Source organism: Corvus hawaiiensis, chromosome 4, assembly GCF_020740725.1.
Source record: "Corvus hawaiiensis isolate bCorHaw1 chromosome 4, bCorHaw1.pri.cur, whole genome shotgun sequence".
Taxonomy (NCBI): domain Eukaryota; kingdom Metazoa; phylum Chordata; class Aves; order Passeriformes; family Corvidae; genus Corvus; species Corvus hawaiiensis.
This window is the reverse complement of record NC_063216.1, coordinates 3,081,206-3,098,280: the sequence shown is the minus strand read 5'-3', so window position 1 is coordinate 3,098,280 and position 17,075 is coordinate 3,081,206. Positions and strand designations below refer to the sequence as shown.

The 17,075-nt window shown below is 43.2% G+C and overlaps 1 protein-coding gene across 3 annotated transcripts in view; it reads right to left on the bottom strand.

Moving 5' to 3' along the window:
- Positions 1 to 1,354: 1,354 nt before the first annotated feature.
- Positions 1,355 to 17,075, bottom strand: part of PTPRO (protein tyrosine phosphatase receptor type O) — a 145,474-nt gene continuing 129,753 nt past the window's right edge. For all 3 annotated transcript variants that reach the window (XM_048302501.1, XM_048302502.1, XM_048302503.1), the window contains 10 exons: positions 16,195 to 16,230; positions 14,829 to 14,910; positions 13,722 to 13,812; positions 13,089 to 13,165; positions 10,660 to 10,794; positions 9,095 to 9,217; positions 7,764 to 7,918; positions 6,163 to 6,298; positions 3,787 to 3,907; positions 1,355 to 2,768 (listed from right to left, as the gene is read on the bottom strand). In XM_048302501.1, the coding sequence (XP_048158458.1) occupies positions 3,803 to 3,907; positions 6,163 to 6,298; positions 7,764 to 7,918; positions 9,095 to 9,217; positions 10,660 to 10,794; positions 13,089 to 13,165; positions 13,722 to 13,812; positions 14,829 to 14,910; positions 16,195 to 16,230 (940 nt within the window). In that variant the 3' untranslated portion in view covers positions 1,355 to 2,768; positions 3,787 to 3,802. The remainder of the gene's footprint in view (positions 2,769 to 3,786; positions 3,908 to 6,162; positions 6,299 to 7,763; positions 7,919 to 9,094; positions 9,218 to 10,659; positions 10,795 to 13,088; positions 13,166 to 13,721; positions 13,813 to 14,828; positions 14,911 to 16,194; positions 16,231 to 17,075) is intronic.

The window sequence follows — 17,075 nt, the reverse complement described above, 5'->3', positions numbered from 1 at the left end:
TTGAAGGTGCATGACAAGGTGAGGCCAAATGTCATGTCAATTCAGGCTAAAAGGCTCTGCATGACTCTTCCAGACTCACTTACTGCTTTACTCATGTTTTGAATGCTGGGTGAGGTGGTTTCCACTGCCATCCCGACATGCCCACGTACACAGTTTTGCATACTGTGTGGGGCAGGAAAAGGTATTATATTCTGATGGAGTTTTCATTGTAATTGACTTTGTGATTAAGAAGCTGTTAAAGGAAAAACACGCACCTGCTACTGTGCAAATGGAATCATTTTTGACATGCATTCAAAAACTGTCCAGTACGTTCAGGCTGCTCAGGCAGTGTCCTTTGCAACAATGTGATTTTGGCATCTCTGCAGCAATCTTGTACCCTGGCACGTTCAGCCAAGCTTCTGTTACAGCCAGCTCACACTGTGACATTTTGTGAGCACACATGAATGATGTAGAAGTAACCTGCTTACTCTGGTCTGTGATACAGAATAAATGTAGACTCGATGGGCAATGGCCAGCAGGAGGGAGGAGACAGCAGATGAGAAAGAACATTTGTGGGTTGTTTTTTTTTTCCCCACCAGTTCTCTATAGAGGGGTATGAACCTATTTTCTGAGTAAACATGTAATGAATCTCTAAAACACAGCTTTTTTAAAAAGCATGGCAGCAAGGTCTAAATGGTCGAGTGCTCATTTATAATTCTATTTTCTGTTGAGTTTAGGCCAGACAGCTCTTTGCTGTTCCTACTGGAATGGCAGGCCCTCCAGCTGAGGCACACCAGGGAAATGAGGGAGAAATGTGCACCACTGAAGCCTTTTTTGTTACCAGCTGGCTCCCTGAAACAGGGTGCTCTGCCCTTCTGCATCCATCTTGTACCTGGAGAAACAGCATCCCTGCTCTAGGACTGGGAGTAGTGGAAACAGTGGAAGTAGTATTAGATGCATGGAAACAGAAGGGAGGGAAATGCATATCATACCCATTTAGTGATCAGAGGTGGGGTCCTGTTTCTTTAGCTGCCCTCACAAGGACCTGTTTTACTGGGGAATTATGTTAAGTCTATGCAGTTTTGCACAATAGACATGGGACAGTCTGAAGGAAGTTTTCCACTGTAAACAATACCATGATGAAGTAATTAATCAGTAAGTATACACCTATTTACTTGCCAATGGAATAACTTTGGAAGGAAGAAGAAAAAGGAATTATCAGCTGAAGGAGATTGATTATCAGGCTCCTGGAAGCAGCTGAGCTACTGACCTACACCCTGGCACCCTGCCAGGTGACAGCAGACCAGGGGTGAGTGAAATAAAAAGCGTATGCAGGTGTGTTTTGCTGTTCTGCTGACAGTGACTTCTCCACAGGTAAGCAATCCAGTGTGTTTACTTTCAGTTCAAGTCTGTTTTGCTTACATTGAGTACCATTGCTGCTAACTTCCAATGAGATGACACAAAGCAACAGGTTACAAAAATGCCATCAAACATCCATTCTGACAGCATCCATGTCACAATACACAATGATGTACCGGAATTATACAAAGACCAAAAAAAAAAAAAAAAATTTATATATAGCTAATTCTTTTGACTAGAACTGAAACGGACAGCAAAAAAGAAAGGAGCCCCCCGCCCTGCCCCCAAAGGCCCTGCAGGAATCCATACTGACACTTTGGCAGCTTCGTAGCAACAAACTGATAACCAGCCCTTCACATGCCAAAACCTTGCATCATAACATTGTAAATTCCTGGTTCAGGAAAAATAGTTACATCTATTAAAGCACTTTTTGTTTTTTTTGTTTTTTTTTCTTTCCACCCCTCCAACCTGAACCAGCTTCACGTTTTTACACAGGGTTAATAATTACTAAAAATAATAAATGAGTGAGGGGTATAGGCACCATAGACTGCTCAGAGAGTTAAATGCTATAGTATGTATGCTAAGACATCCCAGCTGGAAACTCAGTTGCCCTGTGATTAGATTCATCTAGAACAAGAGCCTGATCAGTGGCATTACTGAAAAAGGTTGGCAAGAAGAGCAATCCCTCTGCTTAATTAGTGGCAGCCCCAGTGAAGAACCAAACCCACCCCTTCTCTCAGTGTCAGCTGCCTACTCCAGCTTCGGGCTTCACAGCTTGCATTTCTGCTCGTCAGTCCGTTCCTCGGGTCTTGTGCTCCCCCCAGGCCCCACGTACATCAGTGCTGTAAGGAAACAGTCAAATCCATGTACCCAGCAACCCCCCCGCCCTCCCAGCCCCTGTTCACAATCTCCAGATTTCTTCATGTATGTTCATGCCTCGCTATTCACTAATGAGGTATTATTAGATACTAACAATGCCTGCTCTCCTAGGGACGTTAGCACAGACCAGTGACACATGAAGAAAGCTCTTCAGTCAACCATTAAAAAAATATTGCACTTACTTTAACCTTAAGCCCAACCTGCACAGAAGAAAACAAATTATGAAAGAAATTAACCAAAAAGTACCAAACAAAACCCCAACACTCTGGAGCAATCTATCTTATGCACACATAGTGTCTTTTCCTTCATGTTGTTTAGTTGAATTTGGTCCAGTATTTAAAAAAAATGTCCAGAAATTAAACAGTTCAAAAGACACCGCAGGCTCGTTAAGGCTTTGTCTCCCCAGTGCTTCAGAAAGGTAAAAGTTTCTTTCCCTCATTGTCCATCTACTGCAAAGCAGTGGTCTCTTGTGGCACAACACCTGCCCGTTCAAACCATCAACAGAAAAAAAATCAGAAGCAAGGGAAGATGGGTGTGCTTCATGGTCTCACCTGCAACCAAGCAAACAGAACGCTTCAGAAAGAAGAAAAGCAAATAAATACAATTCTAAGCATTTCTTTTACTGACCCTCCCCCCAGAGGCTGGGACTGCATCAGTACCAGCAGCTGGGTGCTGGGACTCAGATTAGACAGTGAACTACCCAAACATTAGGGACAGGGAGGCAAACTGGGGTTCCTTTACAGGCAGGGGGATGATGCACACAGAGGTTAATGAAGGCCCACGTGCAACACCACAGACACACAGCAGACAGGCTGGAGGTGCTGCCCTCAGCCCAGCTCTCCACCAGCTGCCTGAGAAGCAGTTTGTGTCAAAGTCTGCAGCTTCCTGCTCCACCCAAAAGCGAGTATTAAGGTTATGGCTGGGTTGTTGCTGCCACCTAATGAACCAAGGCTTAGTAGCTTTAAGAGCAGTGACATAGGTCCTCACAGCTTGTCCCCACCACCAAATCTCATGGTCACAGCCACTTGTTTTTCTCAGGCATGGGGCCTCAGCGGGAAGGCAAGGCCGACCCTTCACTTATGCTACTGGTGGTACCAGTTTGAGAGCCTGCTGCTTCCCTGGTTCTATGATTTTAGATTTATGCAAGAATTTCCCACTGTTTTATAACAGACCTGTTTGGTTACCAACTCATCCTCCAGCAGAGCATCCCCAAGCCTCTGCTGGCCTTGGTAACCAGGCAAAATTGTTTTTTGAAAATGACTGAAGATGCTGAAGTTGTCTCTCCCTTTCAGCTTTGCAAGGGATGTTAGGACAACTGGCAGGGAATGGTGAGATGGCTCATGAGAGTTCTGGAGTCTCTGTTTCTTTAAACATGAGTGAGCCCATATATCTCACAGTGCCATGGAAAGGGTAATGGATTATTTACTATGAGAGGCTAGATGGATTTTCCCTTAACTCTCCATGTGAACATGAAAGAGGAGTAAGGAAAGCCCCAGACTGCCAGCAAAGCTCCTGGAATGGAGGTGTGAGCCTGTGGACATGGCACAGGGCCAGGCTTGCCTGACTTACCACCTGTGACTCTGAACTAGGACTTGCTGACGTTCTCATATATGACATCACTGATGCAGAACTGCTGCTTCTTCTTTTGCCACATCAGCTGCACGCACTGGTGAATAAAAATGTACTGCTCCTAGGAGAAAAGACCAAGTAAGTGGGCATTTTTTGCACCTCAGAAAGCATGACAAAAACCCAAGCAGTGAAACAGTTTGATGGTTCACAGTAACAGCCTGCACAGCTCCATGTCTCCCACCTCAGCCCCTCGCAATGCACAGTGAGTTATTAGCTCCCAATAGAATAGTCCACAGTTGTTACAGACAGCAGCTCAGGAAGCATGAAATCCACCTGGCACCATAATCACTTATTAATAACCTGAATGATGACAGAAGAGTTGAATCTGAGGTAAAGTGGATCTACTTTACGTTGCCTAAAAAGGAAGGAACTCCAGGAAAGATATCTGAATGCTTTATGTGCAACAAATTACACCCATGCCACATATGCACCTGAAATATTTTAATGAGGTTCGTGTTCCTAAGTGTTTGACCTCTTTACCAATTAAAAGAAAACCCCTGATTTTGTTCACAGAGTAGTTACCAACCTCTATGCAAGTGACACTGTGAGCTGGGTCAATCACATGCATCTCTGTATTTCTGGACAGGCTTTTTTGCCACGAGACCGTGGCTGTCTTTCACTTTGGTTATGGACTGACTTTTCTGAGCATTATCATCATACAGATTGACCACCGTAATCCAATTTAGAATAACCTTAGTTGATGACTTTTCAATTTCAAAGAGAGAGAAGGCAATCCCTGATGAATCCTGACACTAACTTTTATGTGTACAAGGCACAGGAGCCAAGTGAATTTCAACCAAAGCAACTGTCCCCAAACCCAAGTCTGCATTTCTCCCCTGTCCCCAGTGGCCTGCTGATGCCAGGAGATACCAGTATGAGTTTGAGTCATGATTCACACCACAGAAATGTCTGGATTTCCTCACACCCACTGATTTGGAAAGACTGGTTTCAATTCAGGGTATTTCCCATGCTAACCCCCTTTTTGGGCCTGTGCCGTTTGTTTTTTTGAAACTGCTCCTTGAGACATTGCCAAGTTTCCAGCATACAAGGCAATGTGGACTCAGGTGAGCTGTCAGTGGTTCCAGATTTTGTAAGGAAAAACATTTTGGTGGCCTCTGTGACTGAGTGTCAGTGTCACTTAGTGACCTCTGAGGCCCATGGCAGCAAGAGCTCAGTAACCACCCTTGACATCAGCCCCAGCCAGGCAATGAGGTCCTACATGAAAAAAATGAAATAAAAATAAAAAAACCAACCACCACCCTACAAAAACCCACATCACCTCTGGAGTGGTAACAGTTGCAGCTGAAATCAATCAACCATCAGGATTTTTTTTCTCTGGTGTCTACATAAGGATCTGCCTTTGGATTAATACAGTGAATTGTGATGAAAAGAGGCAGGTTGGTAGCAATGATCCAGAATAGAGTGAAAATGACTTTTTTTCATTTCCAGATGCTAGTTGTTTTGACTGCAGGTTTTCTTCCTCCTCTCCTCTTCCTGCTACAAATTTTTTTGCTTTGCTTTGGATTCAACAACCCTTGGCAACAAACGATCTGCCAGACCTAGCCTGAAAACAGGGATGGTGGCACTTCCAACTGCATGGAGATTGCCAGTTTATGCTGTGTCTAACCAAGGAAGAGTACAACAGGCACGAAATATGAAATCTTTCCCTCATGACTAGGCAAACAGGGAAGGTTTAGACGCATAAAAGCTTCTGCTTTGAAGAAAGAGCTTATGATTTCACCCCCCCCCCCAGTATATATTGTCTATATGTTTTTTCTTAAAAACAGGAAAAGAACTACCCAGTAGATATTTGGGTAGGGAGAGGGGTGAGGAGGATGTCTGGCAGACTCACAATCCTTTTGTCTGTTTTGCTCATCTGAAATTCCATTGTGTCATGAGCTCCTATGCTTGGCTGGATGATATCAACATGATACTTGAACAAGGCTGCCTGATACTGATATAATTTCATGAGCCATTAATCCCCTCAGCAAGCCCAACTCTTTTCAGTGTGGTTTGAAAATTCCATATGTTAATCTCTTCTAATGCATTGTTTGCATATTAATTTTACAGAAGGTGAGAATAACTCATTTCCTCTGGAAGATAGTGAGATTGCAGATATATTATCAAACCCACCTATGCAGTGGGTTAATAATGTGACAGTATCACAACGAAGATGAAAACCTGATTGTATCAATTCATAGTGATTTTGTCAAGTGTTCAGGGGGAACAGCAGTCACTGGACACAGACATGCTGAAGAGGGGTATGAAATGGGCACAACAATACAATGTCACAGTGCTGCAGTGAGCAGATCCTACCTCTGTCTGCACCATGGACATTCTGTAGGACCTCATGTCCGACACCAGGCCCAATATATCCACGAACTCATGGTCACGGATGTGCTGCAAGAGCCGATCCAGGGCTATGAATGTTCCCGTCCGTCCCACGCCAGCACTGCAACACACACAGACATGCATCTCATTTCAGGCTCTTCTGCAGGGGACACACAACAAAATCAGTGGCACTGCAAAGAGCAGGAGTCCTGCAGTTGCAATAATCAGATAGAACTACTCTGAGGTCAGGCAGGCTGGTTAATCTGTGGGATTTACTGGCACACAACCCATCATCCGTTGGTTGGGCAGTGGATGCACTCACACACAGAACGTGCACGCACACCCTCATCCACCCTTAGCTGCCTGCTCTTCCTGCTGTCACTGCTCCCCTCACAAACCTCAAGAGACCCCTCTAACTCCAGGGGCTGGAGTCAGAGGTACAGAGACCTGCTCAGGAGCAATGAATGCCCAGGGACAGAGGGGTCACACCTGCAGGGCTCAGTTCCACAGCTCGCCACACTGCAAAGCTCTTGGCTTGCAAAGGCGCTGCACTACTGCAGGTTGTCCTCAAAGGACAAACCACCCAGAAGAGTCTGCGCTCCAGGACTTCTGCCTTAGGAGCACGAGACAGAAATAGCTCCCACTCAGCTGAAAAATCTTCATTTTCCCCAAAGGGAAGCTTAGCAACTAGAAAAAATACACACTGCTTTCAGTTAGAGATTCTCATGCGTGTACGATTCTTTGCATTGTAATTTCACATGCGATGTTTAAGTCTGTTTTCACTGAGTGTGGCATTAGAGGTTTTACAGAGTATCACACAGCAGCCCAACACCCTCCTACCTAGGCTGGAAGTGTGTATTATAGCAAAAGTTCCTTCTCCTCTTTTGTCATGCTTTTCCTGAAAAGGCTTGGAAGTTTTTGCAATAATGTTGAACAGTTCATCTCAGCTCAACATGTCATAAAACAGGTCTCTATTTTGGCTTTTTTTGCATTAATTTCTTAAACAAGGTCGATACAATGGAACTTCTGATGTATCAACTGGACAGATTAACTGATGCATTCATTCTGTGCCTTCTTCAAGGTTTGAGAACAATTGCTGCAGGAGTTGATCGATACATTCTTTCTTTGCCCCCCCACTAATTTTGCAGCAATGCTACTTTTAATCTATGTGGTCTAAGATGCACAGTATAGTCTAAAAATACTATCTGAAAATATCCCTCTTTGCTGCTAGAAGCATCCCAACTGAAAAAAAGAAAAAACTACAGTTGTTGCCCAGCTCTCTGGTACTTGCTGTTTTTCTTTCCCAGAATAATTAAGTACTAAATACAGGGTTTGATTTCATGATGTTATATATAAGTTTCTCCCGTCTTATGAGCACTTTTTTTGATACAAAGACTCAGAGAACAATATTCCTCTGTGAAATTCTCCATGAGGTTACAGGGGAGAGCTGCAAAACACCGTAACACCAGAGAGAACCATCTTCAGCCAACAGGTGAGCAGAACCCATTCAAAATCTCTCCTTCTCATGGCTTCCCAACTTATTCAACATCGCAACTCGCACTTCTCCTTTTCCTGGAAGCATTTACCTGCAGTGTATGACCATGGGGCCTTTAGTCTTTGCTGATTTCTGCCTGACCATCTGTACAAACTGGAGGATGCTCTCGGCAGCGTTGGTCGTGGGGACACCGTGGTCTGGCCAGGCAGTGTAGTTAAAATGCATCACATCTTGCACCTCATCAGCCTGATGGGAGAAGCAGAACAGCAGCGTTTTCACAGAGCTGTAACAGGGTAATCACAGTCACACTGAGGGCTTTTTGTCATTTTGCGGTTTTCATTTTTTCCCCACATACAGCCTAAAAAAGTGAAGCCAGACAAAAAAAGGGCAAAGAACAAACAGGCTATTTGATTACAAAGTGGGGAGGATATCAGGACCTCATTATCAAATGGGTATGAACTTCCTGTTTCTGTGTTTGGGATTTGCTTTTTGCTTTTGTCCCTGTGGTAGTTCCATTTTATTTTGCTTTTGAATCAAGAACTGTTGCATTTTTCAACTTTGGGCTTTATTCATTTTTTTATTCCATTCCCTCTACTCTTCTCATTTTGCCACAGATAAAGAGCAGCACTGCTGGCAAACAGTCAAGCCTGGACTCTTGAGAGATTTTCTTTTTAAGTTTAAAAGAAAAAAAAAAAAAACAAAAAACAAAAGGGAAGAAAAATCATTACGAGGGGAAACATTTAGGAAAAAACTCACTATGACAAAAAACATTTACAATGCTAAAAATTCTACTGGCTTTAGATGAAGTAAGATCCTCAACACAACACATAAGTCCTGGGCCAAAGGCTCATTGCCAGTGCACAGGTTTCTCCACATCCCCTCCTTATCCCTCAACTTTCCTTCATGAGATGGTGCTGGCAACAAGCTGATGCAGGAAACAAAGGTGGAAAGAAATGCTTGAAAGTATGGAGAGCTTTCATTTGGAAATCACATGCTCTTGTGTGTGTTTCAATACTTCATAGGTAGACATGATTATTGCAGAATTGCCCTTTTGAAAAATATTTTCAATTCCTACATTGGTATTTTCAAGTTTTGACTAATTTATAGCAAGAACGTGTGCCTGAGATACAGAAAAGAAGAAATTCACACATTTGTTGTCAGTAATTACTGGTACCACAGAAGTGCCCAGAGCTCTGGTACTACTTTTGTTTCAGCCTTGCACTTTGGTGAGAAATTCAGAGACAACAATTTTAGGGGAAAGTTTTGTGATTTGGCCGTTTGCAAGTGTGGAGTGAGAGTAAGGACATCGATCTCTCTTAGGTGTTTTCCACTGAATGCCAGAAACAGGCAGAAGTTAAAGAAAAGGCTGGACTGAAATCACTCCCACTCCTCTGGCAGGGCCAAGCGAAGCCTCTCACTCACGTAGCTAATTCGGAAACCGCGGTACACCCAGTCCGTGTGCTCCTCCTCACTAAGCATCTCCACTGTGATATCCCCATAGGCAACAGGATCTTCTGTAAAAGGCCAGTAGTGATCACATTTCACCTGAAGGGGAGGGAAATCCAGGCATATTTGTATTTATATAAAGATACACACATAGAAAGAAACACAAGCAAAGGGATACAGAACATCACGTTCAGCAATGCCTACACTGGTGCTCACATGCTGCTGCAATAAGAGGTAATTTATCCTGCAGTGAGCTCCAGTCTGACCATTCCTGTTTAATTGTGGCCATCAGCTGTATATTAGTTTTCAGAAGGGCAGCTTTAGTACAGTGAAGAATAGAAGAAGAGTGCCTTTTGTTACTTTTCCTGATATAATAGGTCTAAATGGAGCAAAACACTGGGAAAGACAGTGTCCACACAGGCCCCCCCAAATTATATTCCAAATATTTCTGTTACAACATCAAGAGAAAATACAAAGCATAAAACTTGTCTTTTGTAATTATTTAAACTTAAGAGTGCAGAATCACAGAATTCCTGAGGTTGGAAGGAACCCCTGGAGGTTATCCTGTCCAACCCCCTCCCCTCTCAAGCAGTGTCACCTAGAGCCAGCTCTAGACCATGTCTAGGTGACTTTGGAATATCTCCAAGGATGGAGACTCCACAAGCTCTGGGCAACCTGTGCCAGTGCTCAGTCCTGCTCACAGCAAATAAGTGTTTCCTGTCTTCAGAATGAATTTAATGTGTTTTTTTTAATTTGTGCACATCACTTCTTGACCTGTCACTGGGCAAGTCACCACTAAAGGAGTCCCTTGTCTCCGTTCCCTCCCCATCAGGTACACAGTGACAAGATCCCTGGAGCCTTCTCTTTTCCAGGATGAAGAGTCCCAGCTCTCTCAGTCTCTCCTCATGTAAGAGGAGAGGCTCCCTAATAAAGTCAGGGGAGGTAAAAAGGCAGAAAAGGTCAAAGAAGGTCAGGGATTGTCAAAGAGGGTTGAGGAAGGTTAAAGAAAGTTAGGGAAAGTCAAAGAACATCAAAGCAGGTCAAAGCAGGTCAAAGGAGGTCAAGGAAAATCAGGGAAGGTTGAAGAAGGTCAGGGAAAGTCAAAGAATGTGAAAGAAGTTCAGGGAATGTCAAAGTAGGTCAAAGAAAATCAAAGAAAGTCAGAAAAGGTAAGAAGGGGTCAAAGAAGGTCAAAAAAGGTAAGAAGGGGTCAAAGAAGGTCATCAAAGGTCAAAAAGTTCAAAGAAAGTTGAAGAAGGTCAGGAAAAGTCAAAGAAGGTGCAGCAAGTCAGGGAAGGTCCTGGGAAGGATAAAGGATAAAGAAGGTCAAGGAAGGATAAAGAAGCTCCAGGAAGTCAAAGGAGGTCAGGGAACATCAGGGAATGTCGAGGAAGGTCCTGAAATGTGAAGGCAGATGCCATTCCAGGGCTGGTGGTGATGCTGCCTCATGATCAGAAACAATGCAAAGACATTCACTCAGCACAAAAGAGCTGTTTTCAGGGTAGTTTCTTTCACACCACATACAAGATTTTGTTACATACCCGTCTTTTCTCATTGCACTGAGTGAGCATGACAATAATTTGTGATTTTTGCTGGAGAACCATCTTCCAAAAATCATTCCTAGTTTCTGGCAGTGGTCCTTGGGTTGCAATGTATTCCTGCGGTGAATTATAACCCTAAGAGACAAAGAGATAGGTCCTGCTTACCAACATGGTTACTGCTTCAGAACACGTATTTTTCAGATTTTTTTTAGCTTGCTCAAGTTCAATTTGTAGCTCTAAAAGTGACTTCTAATATAAAGAAATTACTATTCTTTTTTGTATTTATTTGTGATGACAACTTCTGCTAGCTTTTGATGCTCCCAAAGTATATGCAATCTAAAGGACAGAAGATGAAGCTGTTACCATACAAATCATTTGCCCAGAGAGCAGAAAAGGCAAAAAGTGAGTAATAAGAACCCTAAAAGGGAGTTCCAGCTCCTTACAGATTATGTAATTTTTGGTAATTTTGTTTAGTTACAGATGCCCAATCTGCTTATCCCAAGCAGTAACTGTGGTGATTTTCAGTCACTGGTGTCAATGGAACAGGATTATATGCAGGTGTTTATGTCATAAGGACTTAAATTAATAAAACATTAATTAGAATTCTGCTTAAAATAATAGAGAAAATGCTGAGTCAATGCTCTAAACAGCTGCCCAGATGCTTCATATCCATGTGTTCCCTCTCCTATCCCCATGAACATGATTTTAGTTGGAAAGACTCCTTTCTCCTCTCCAAAACCAAAAGACTGCTATTAAGACTATAATAAAAGACCACAGAATGACCCTTTTGGCATCTGCTATTACCATATTTGCTGAGATTGTATCATCAAAATTGCATTTGGAAAGTTGTTTTATATTCCTAGCAAGAGCAAAAAATCCATCCAACACACAGCATGATCCCATGCAAATTGGGCAATTTCTGTGCCACCTCAGTACGTGGCTCATAAAATTATTTGTGATTTGGGAGCACTTCCCACAAATGGCTTCCTCCAGACATCTCTACAAATCAGCTCAATCTGAGTTTTCACACTACACAGAATTTGCTGCCTGTTTGTCTGCGTGGGCTGTGTCTGACCTAAGTGACAAATCCCTGTTAGCACAGGGACACAGATCAGCCCTGGTTTCTGTGTTTGGAGGCAGGGACTGAGCCGAGAAGCGATCGTCAGGAAAAGCCCAGCTTTAATATCACATGTTTATCCTGGTTTCCATGGTCAGCACTGTGCTATAAGTAGAACTAAAGAGATGCAAAGCAGAAATGAATTCTGAAAAGGACTGCTACTTAAGGTCCTATTATCCACAATCCCACGTCACAGAAGTTTCCTGAGCTGTGCACAGTGCTTTTGAATCCTGGAACGTTTTTCTTTCCTGATTCTCTGGGAGCTCAGGCACTTGCAGTGTGAGTGCTCAGGTTCATGCTCTGGACACAGAGAAGCCAACTACAGACACTTGGCTCAACAGTGCACACTTGGGCAATGCCACAGTGACAGAGAAGCTGCTCCACTGACTCATCCGGGGGCTCCTCCTTTCTCTGTAAGGCTCGCTCAGCTCTCTCCAGCACAGGCTGGGCCAGCTCTGTCTACAGCAGGACTGCAAAAATTTGTCTGTGATCCCCAAGGGAAAGGCCTTTTCCTGAAGGGCTGCTGTGGTGCCCTGCCTCCTCTCCACACAGAGCAGCCCAGTGAATGTTGCTCTCCAGCTCACAGCACAGGGGCGACCAGAGGGGCAAACCTTTGTGGCAGCGGCAGAGATAAGCCCAAGTGACTGCACGAGCTCAGGGGAAGAGTGGAGAGAACTGATGAGGTTTCAGCCAACCCCCAGTGTCAAAATATTTGGCTACACCTCTGTCTGAACTTTAATTATCCTGAAACTGTGGGTGCTACCCCCGGTAAGTGGCTGTTCCCTGCCAGGTGGAGGGAGGCCCAGGGGAAGCATCAGAGACGAGGCAGAAAGCAGAAGTTCTCTCCACACACCATCTGGGTTGTGTGTGCATTTTGTGCATTTGGAGTGTCTGGCTTAGCCCTCTTTTCCGTGTGCAGTAGAAATCTAGAAAAATTTCTCTTTTAAAGGTTTATGTTTTACCTCACTATCTTAAAAGGCCACCGAATCATTTAACTGCCCTAATGAGTTAAATGATAAATTTAAAGAGTTTCCTGCTCATTTCCCTACCAGTCCAACCAAAATTTCGCAAAGATTCACAGCTCACCCAGTGCTACTGTGGCAAAATTCTGCCAAAAATCTTCCCCCTTCACCCCTTTTTCTTCCCTTTCTTTTTCTTGGTGGCTGCTCCCTGTGGGCAAAATAGCTGGAAGCTGAAGGAGATGCTGAGAACATGACTGAGCTTCCAGGAGATACTGTGCTATCCTCAAGGGCCATGCTCTGACTGGTGTGCAGGACACTGAAGTCCACACTGACCAGACCTCTGTACTCACAGGGATGTAGTTGGCATTAATGTAGTCAGATCCCTCTTCTTCATTCATTGAGACTAACCGGACACGACTAAAATCATCTGTAAAAGGAAAAAGAAATTAGAAAAAAACTGCCTCTCAAACATGGCACTCATCTCTAGGCAAAACTAGGCAAAATTTAAATCAGTCCTATAGGAATGGCAAAAAAAAAAATCTATTAAAATCTTAATAAATTAAAAAAAAAATCTATTAAAAAATAGAAAATTCTCGTATTTACCAAGAGAGCAACGTCTGCTTCAGCAAACACTACATGGACACACCATCACTACTGCTCTGCAAACACCCCCTCCAAGTGCTGTCCCTTTGGGCTCCCTTAGGTTTCATTAAAATCATAAGAGAAATACAGTAACACTACTCAGTAGCATAAGAGACCTTATGTTTCTCACCTCCAAACTCTTGCCACGATAAACATTTCCAGGAAGCTAGATCTATTCAAAGCTAACAAAAAACATCTCTTGCCTGGTTCTCTGTAAGAGCAGGATTGTAGAACAGGCTTTTATCAGTCTTAGAAAATCCCCTGATTCTCCAATTTTCTTATTAAAACTCCTCTTGCCCTCTCTAGGGATTTTAGCAGGATTTAGTGTGTGTTGTACTTACATGGCAGGATATTTGTGTAGCGATTTTTACAGCGATTCATGGGGAGATCAGCAGCAAAGTGGGGTATGTCAAGCCCAATCAGTTTTAGCTCCTGAGATAACAGCAAGGAAAATGCCAAGGTCAGCCTCAAAAACACTCGGAGAAAAATTTTTTGTGAAGTGATTACTTGTGGCAGGTACCAGACAGAAAATGCTCATAAATCGCTTCATAAATTGACAGCAGGGCTACACTGATTTTCCTTATTTGATGCCTCTGAGTTGGGCTCTGAGCAGCTGGAGAGCAGTGCTGAGGTTTGTCCTGCTGATATTCCAACACACGGCTGCCATCCCTGCTGTGACAGAGAATTGCTCCTCCCTACCCACGCTCAGCCAAAACACTGCCATGCCAGTTATTTCTGTGGTGGTCATCCCTTAAAGGGGCTTCTTCAAGTCCTCAAGTGGCTTTCAGTCTTGGGGGAAAAGCTTGGAAGATCTTTCTAGTCATTATCTTCAGTAGTTACATATAATATATGTGCATCAGAGGAATCTGCTGTCAGGGAGGGATCATGGTAACACCCTGAGAGTCCTCCCCGCTGCCTTTCCATGTTTAAATCTTTGGGAAACAGCCCTAGGCCAGGGATGGGGTTTAGTTTTATACTACTAAGCTGACTTTAAATTCTGGGTAATTAAGAAAATGCACCTGAACTTGTCTTAGAGAAATCTCCTTGCCCTTAAAGAGATTTCTGATGCTACTTCCTCATTTCAACACTTCCTCTCAAATTAAGGGCATTAAATATATAAAATAGAGCCATTTAAATCCCAAATTTAATTCAGGTTGCCAGCATGTCCTAAACTTAAAGCAAGTCAGTTTTTCTGGCAACTAACTCAAATTGAATGTGATGAGCCACTCCAATCAAGTTTACTAAATGCAGGCTTTAACACCAAACACCACCACCACCACCACCAAACTCCACTTCTAAATTCTGCAGAAGAGGAAGTGAAGCCCAGGAACACCACACATCAACCAACACAGAGCACCCAGCAGCACGCCACGCAGACTTAACATCTTGAAAAAGCTGATCTGAGCATGGCAGGTAGCAGAGGGCAGAACCCTCAGAGATTTATTTACCTCAAACTGCAGAGAAAATTTATAATCTGAATCTTTGGCCATATCCTTGATGTATCCATCAAAATCGTCCAACTGGACAGGGCTTTGAAAGAAAAATACACAGAAATTAAGTTAAAAACCCAGGTTTTTTCCTACCTTTTATTTCTTTTCCCCAGAATACTAGCAAGTCATAAATATCTGTTTGGAACTGCTAATGCTAGAAAGAAGTAAGGATGAAGAACCTGGTGGTTAAGGGCCATCAAATGGTGGGTGTATTGCCCATTCCTTGTATCACAATGGCACCAGAAAGAGAGGCTGGGGGCTGCTGACCCCTCTGGGTGCCTCAGTGGGGCAGTGCTGATGATAGTAAGCACTGTGGTTTGGAGGCTGGGCTTGTTCTACCCACAGGCAACCACTGTTCTGAGGGGCCCATACACCCTTCCTGTGATCAATCAGTGGTCCCTGAACTGCTTTTACAGGTGGGTATGTCCCCAAGGGCTTTGCTCATGCAGCAAAATGGATTTCATATTTAGGCTTTGGTTTTTTTTTCACAAGTTCCACCTAAAAAAAAAATCCCCTAAACCAGCACTTTGGATGTCACTGCCCTGCCTGCTTTCTCTGCTGGCTTTGGGAGCTACACACATTTATCAGAAGTCAAACTGTCTTCCCAGAGGAGATGGTGGCTAAAGAAGGTGGTACATAACTATACAAAACCATGGAGAGCTTCAGTAGGTATGAATTAGCCTTGATTTAGTGACTCCCACCTTTCCACACTGTTTTTGCCAGGTGAGATCTATCTGTTAGTCAGGCACAGCCCCTGAACATAACACAGAAATAATTAGGCTGACGCTCCGAGTAATGAAACACAGGTAAACAGCTTCTCTCACCTAATTATCATACTCTAATTTACCAGCTACTGAAGCATGTACACAGCAATCTTCTCATTTACTTTGAGGCAATATGCCCAAAGGAACCTGTCTTATCAGCACTTAATTACTCCTGCTTACCAGCTACCATTAATGATCTAATGTTCTAGCAACAACTGTAATGAGAGCCCCATGTCAAGAGGGAAATATCACTACAAACAAATGCATCCCAGTTTTTTCACCATTTACAATTTTTAACTGAGGATAAACTCTGTTGAAATCACTAAGTTGGATAATTGATAATTCTCCCTGATGACTAATTTTATAAGTTTTACTACAATTTGTTGAGCAGAATTGCTTTTGTCCAATTATTGTTTGTTTTCTGCCTTCAGATACTGCTCTTGGGATATGTCTATGGAGAAGTTTTCTATATCTGTAACTGCAATACCACTATGCCATCTAATCCATAATGCATATTTAGTCTAAGACTTATTCCTTTAAATATCAAAGAAGTTACATACTTGGTCAGCTTTCTCTTCTTTAATCCATTTTTACTCCTGTAAAATAAAAGGAAGTGTTTTTCATTCATTAAGCTATTGTACAACTTTTATTCAAAGACAGTACTGATTTAAGAATGTGTATTTTTTCATCATACTCCAGAGGAGATTGGTGATAATAACTTGGACAATTTTAAGCTGATAGCAGCATTTCTGTCGACTCCAATGGGATGAATATCCCATTCTGTGCCTGAGAATGACCTGCCGATGAAAAGGAAAATCTGTGCCCAGCAAAAACAATGGGTCCCCTGTAAATCCTGGCCCACTGGCTTTGGGTGGGCTGGGGCTGAGTCCCCAGGGCCTGAGCCCAGCTGAGCCTGGAAATGGATGTCAACACTAGAGAGCAATTGGGAATGAGAAGCTTCTGTCGGGTAAAGGGACAAGACCACCACTTGCAACTTCAAGAAAAGGTGAAGGAAAAAAGAAAGGGCCTGTCTCATAACCTGCTTATGATGATCAATGAAGACAATGGCAAATATCCTACTGACCTCAACGGGACTCAAGCTTAAACCTTAGATAATTTAATTGCCTTTAACAGCTGGAGGTAATTGTGCCAGTCATGTGAAACAATGATTTATAAGTGATATAATTCACTAGTAACAGCTGTGAGCAGGTTTTTGAGTGTGTTAAGCAGTAAAACCCAAAGGATCAGACTTAAGAACTGCCCTACACCAACTATCACCACGTGGTTTTTTGGAGGGGGGTGTGTGTTCATTTTGTTGTTGCCACCAAGCAGTTAAGCAAACATTAAGATTAAATACACGAAGCAAGCACCCTGGAATAACTTGCTAGAGGTCTAAAACTACTGATCTCCTCTCTTCAATCAGCCACAGAGGACAAACAGG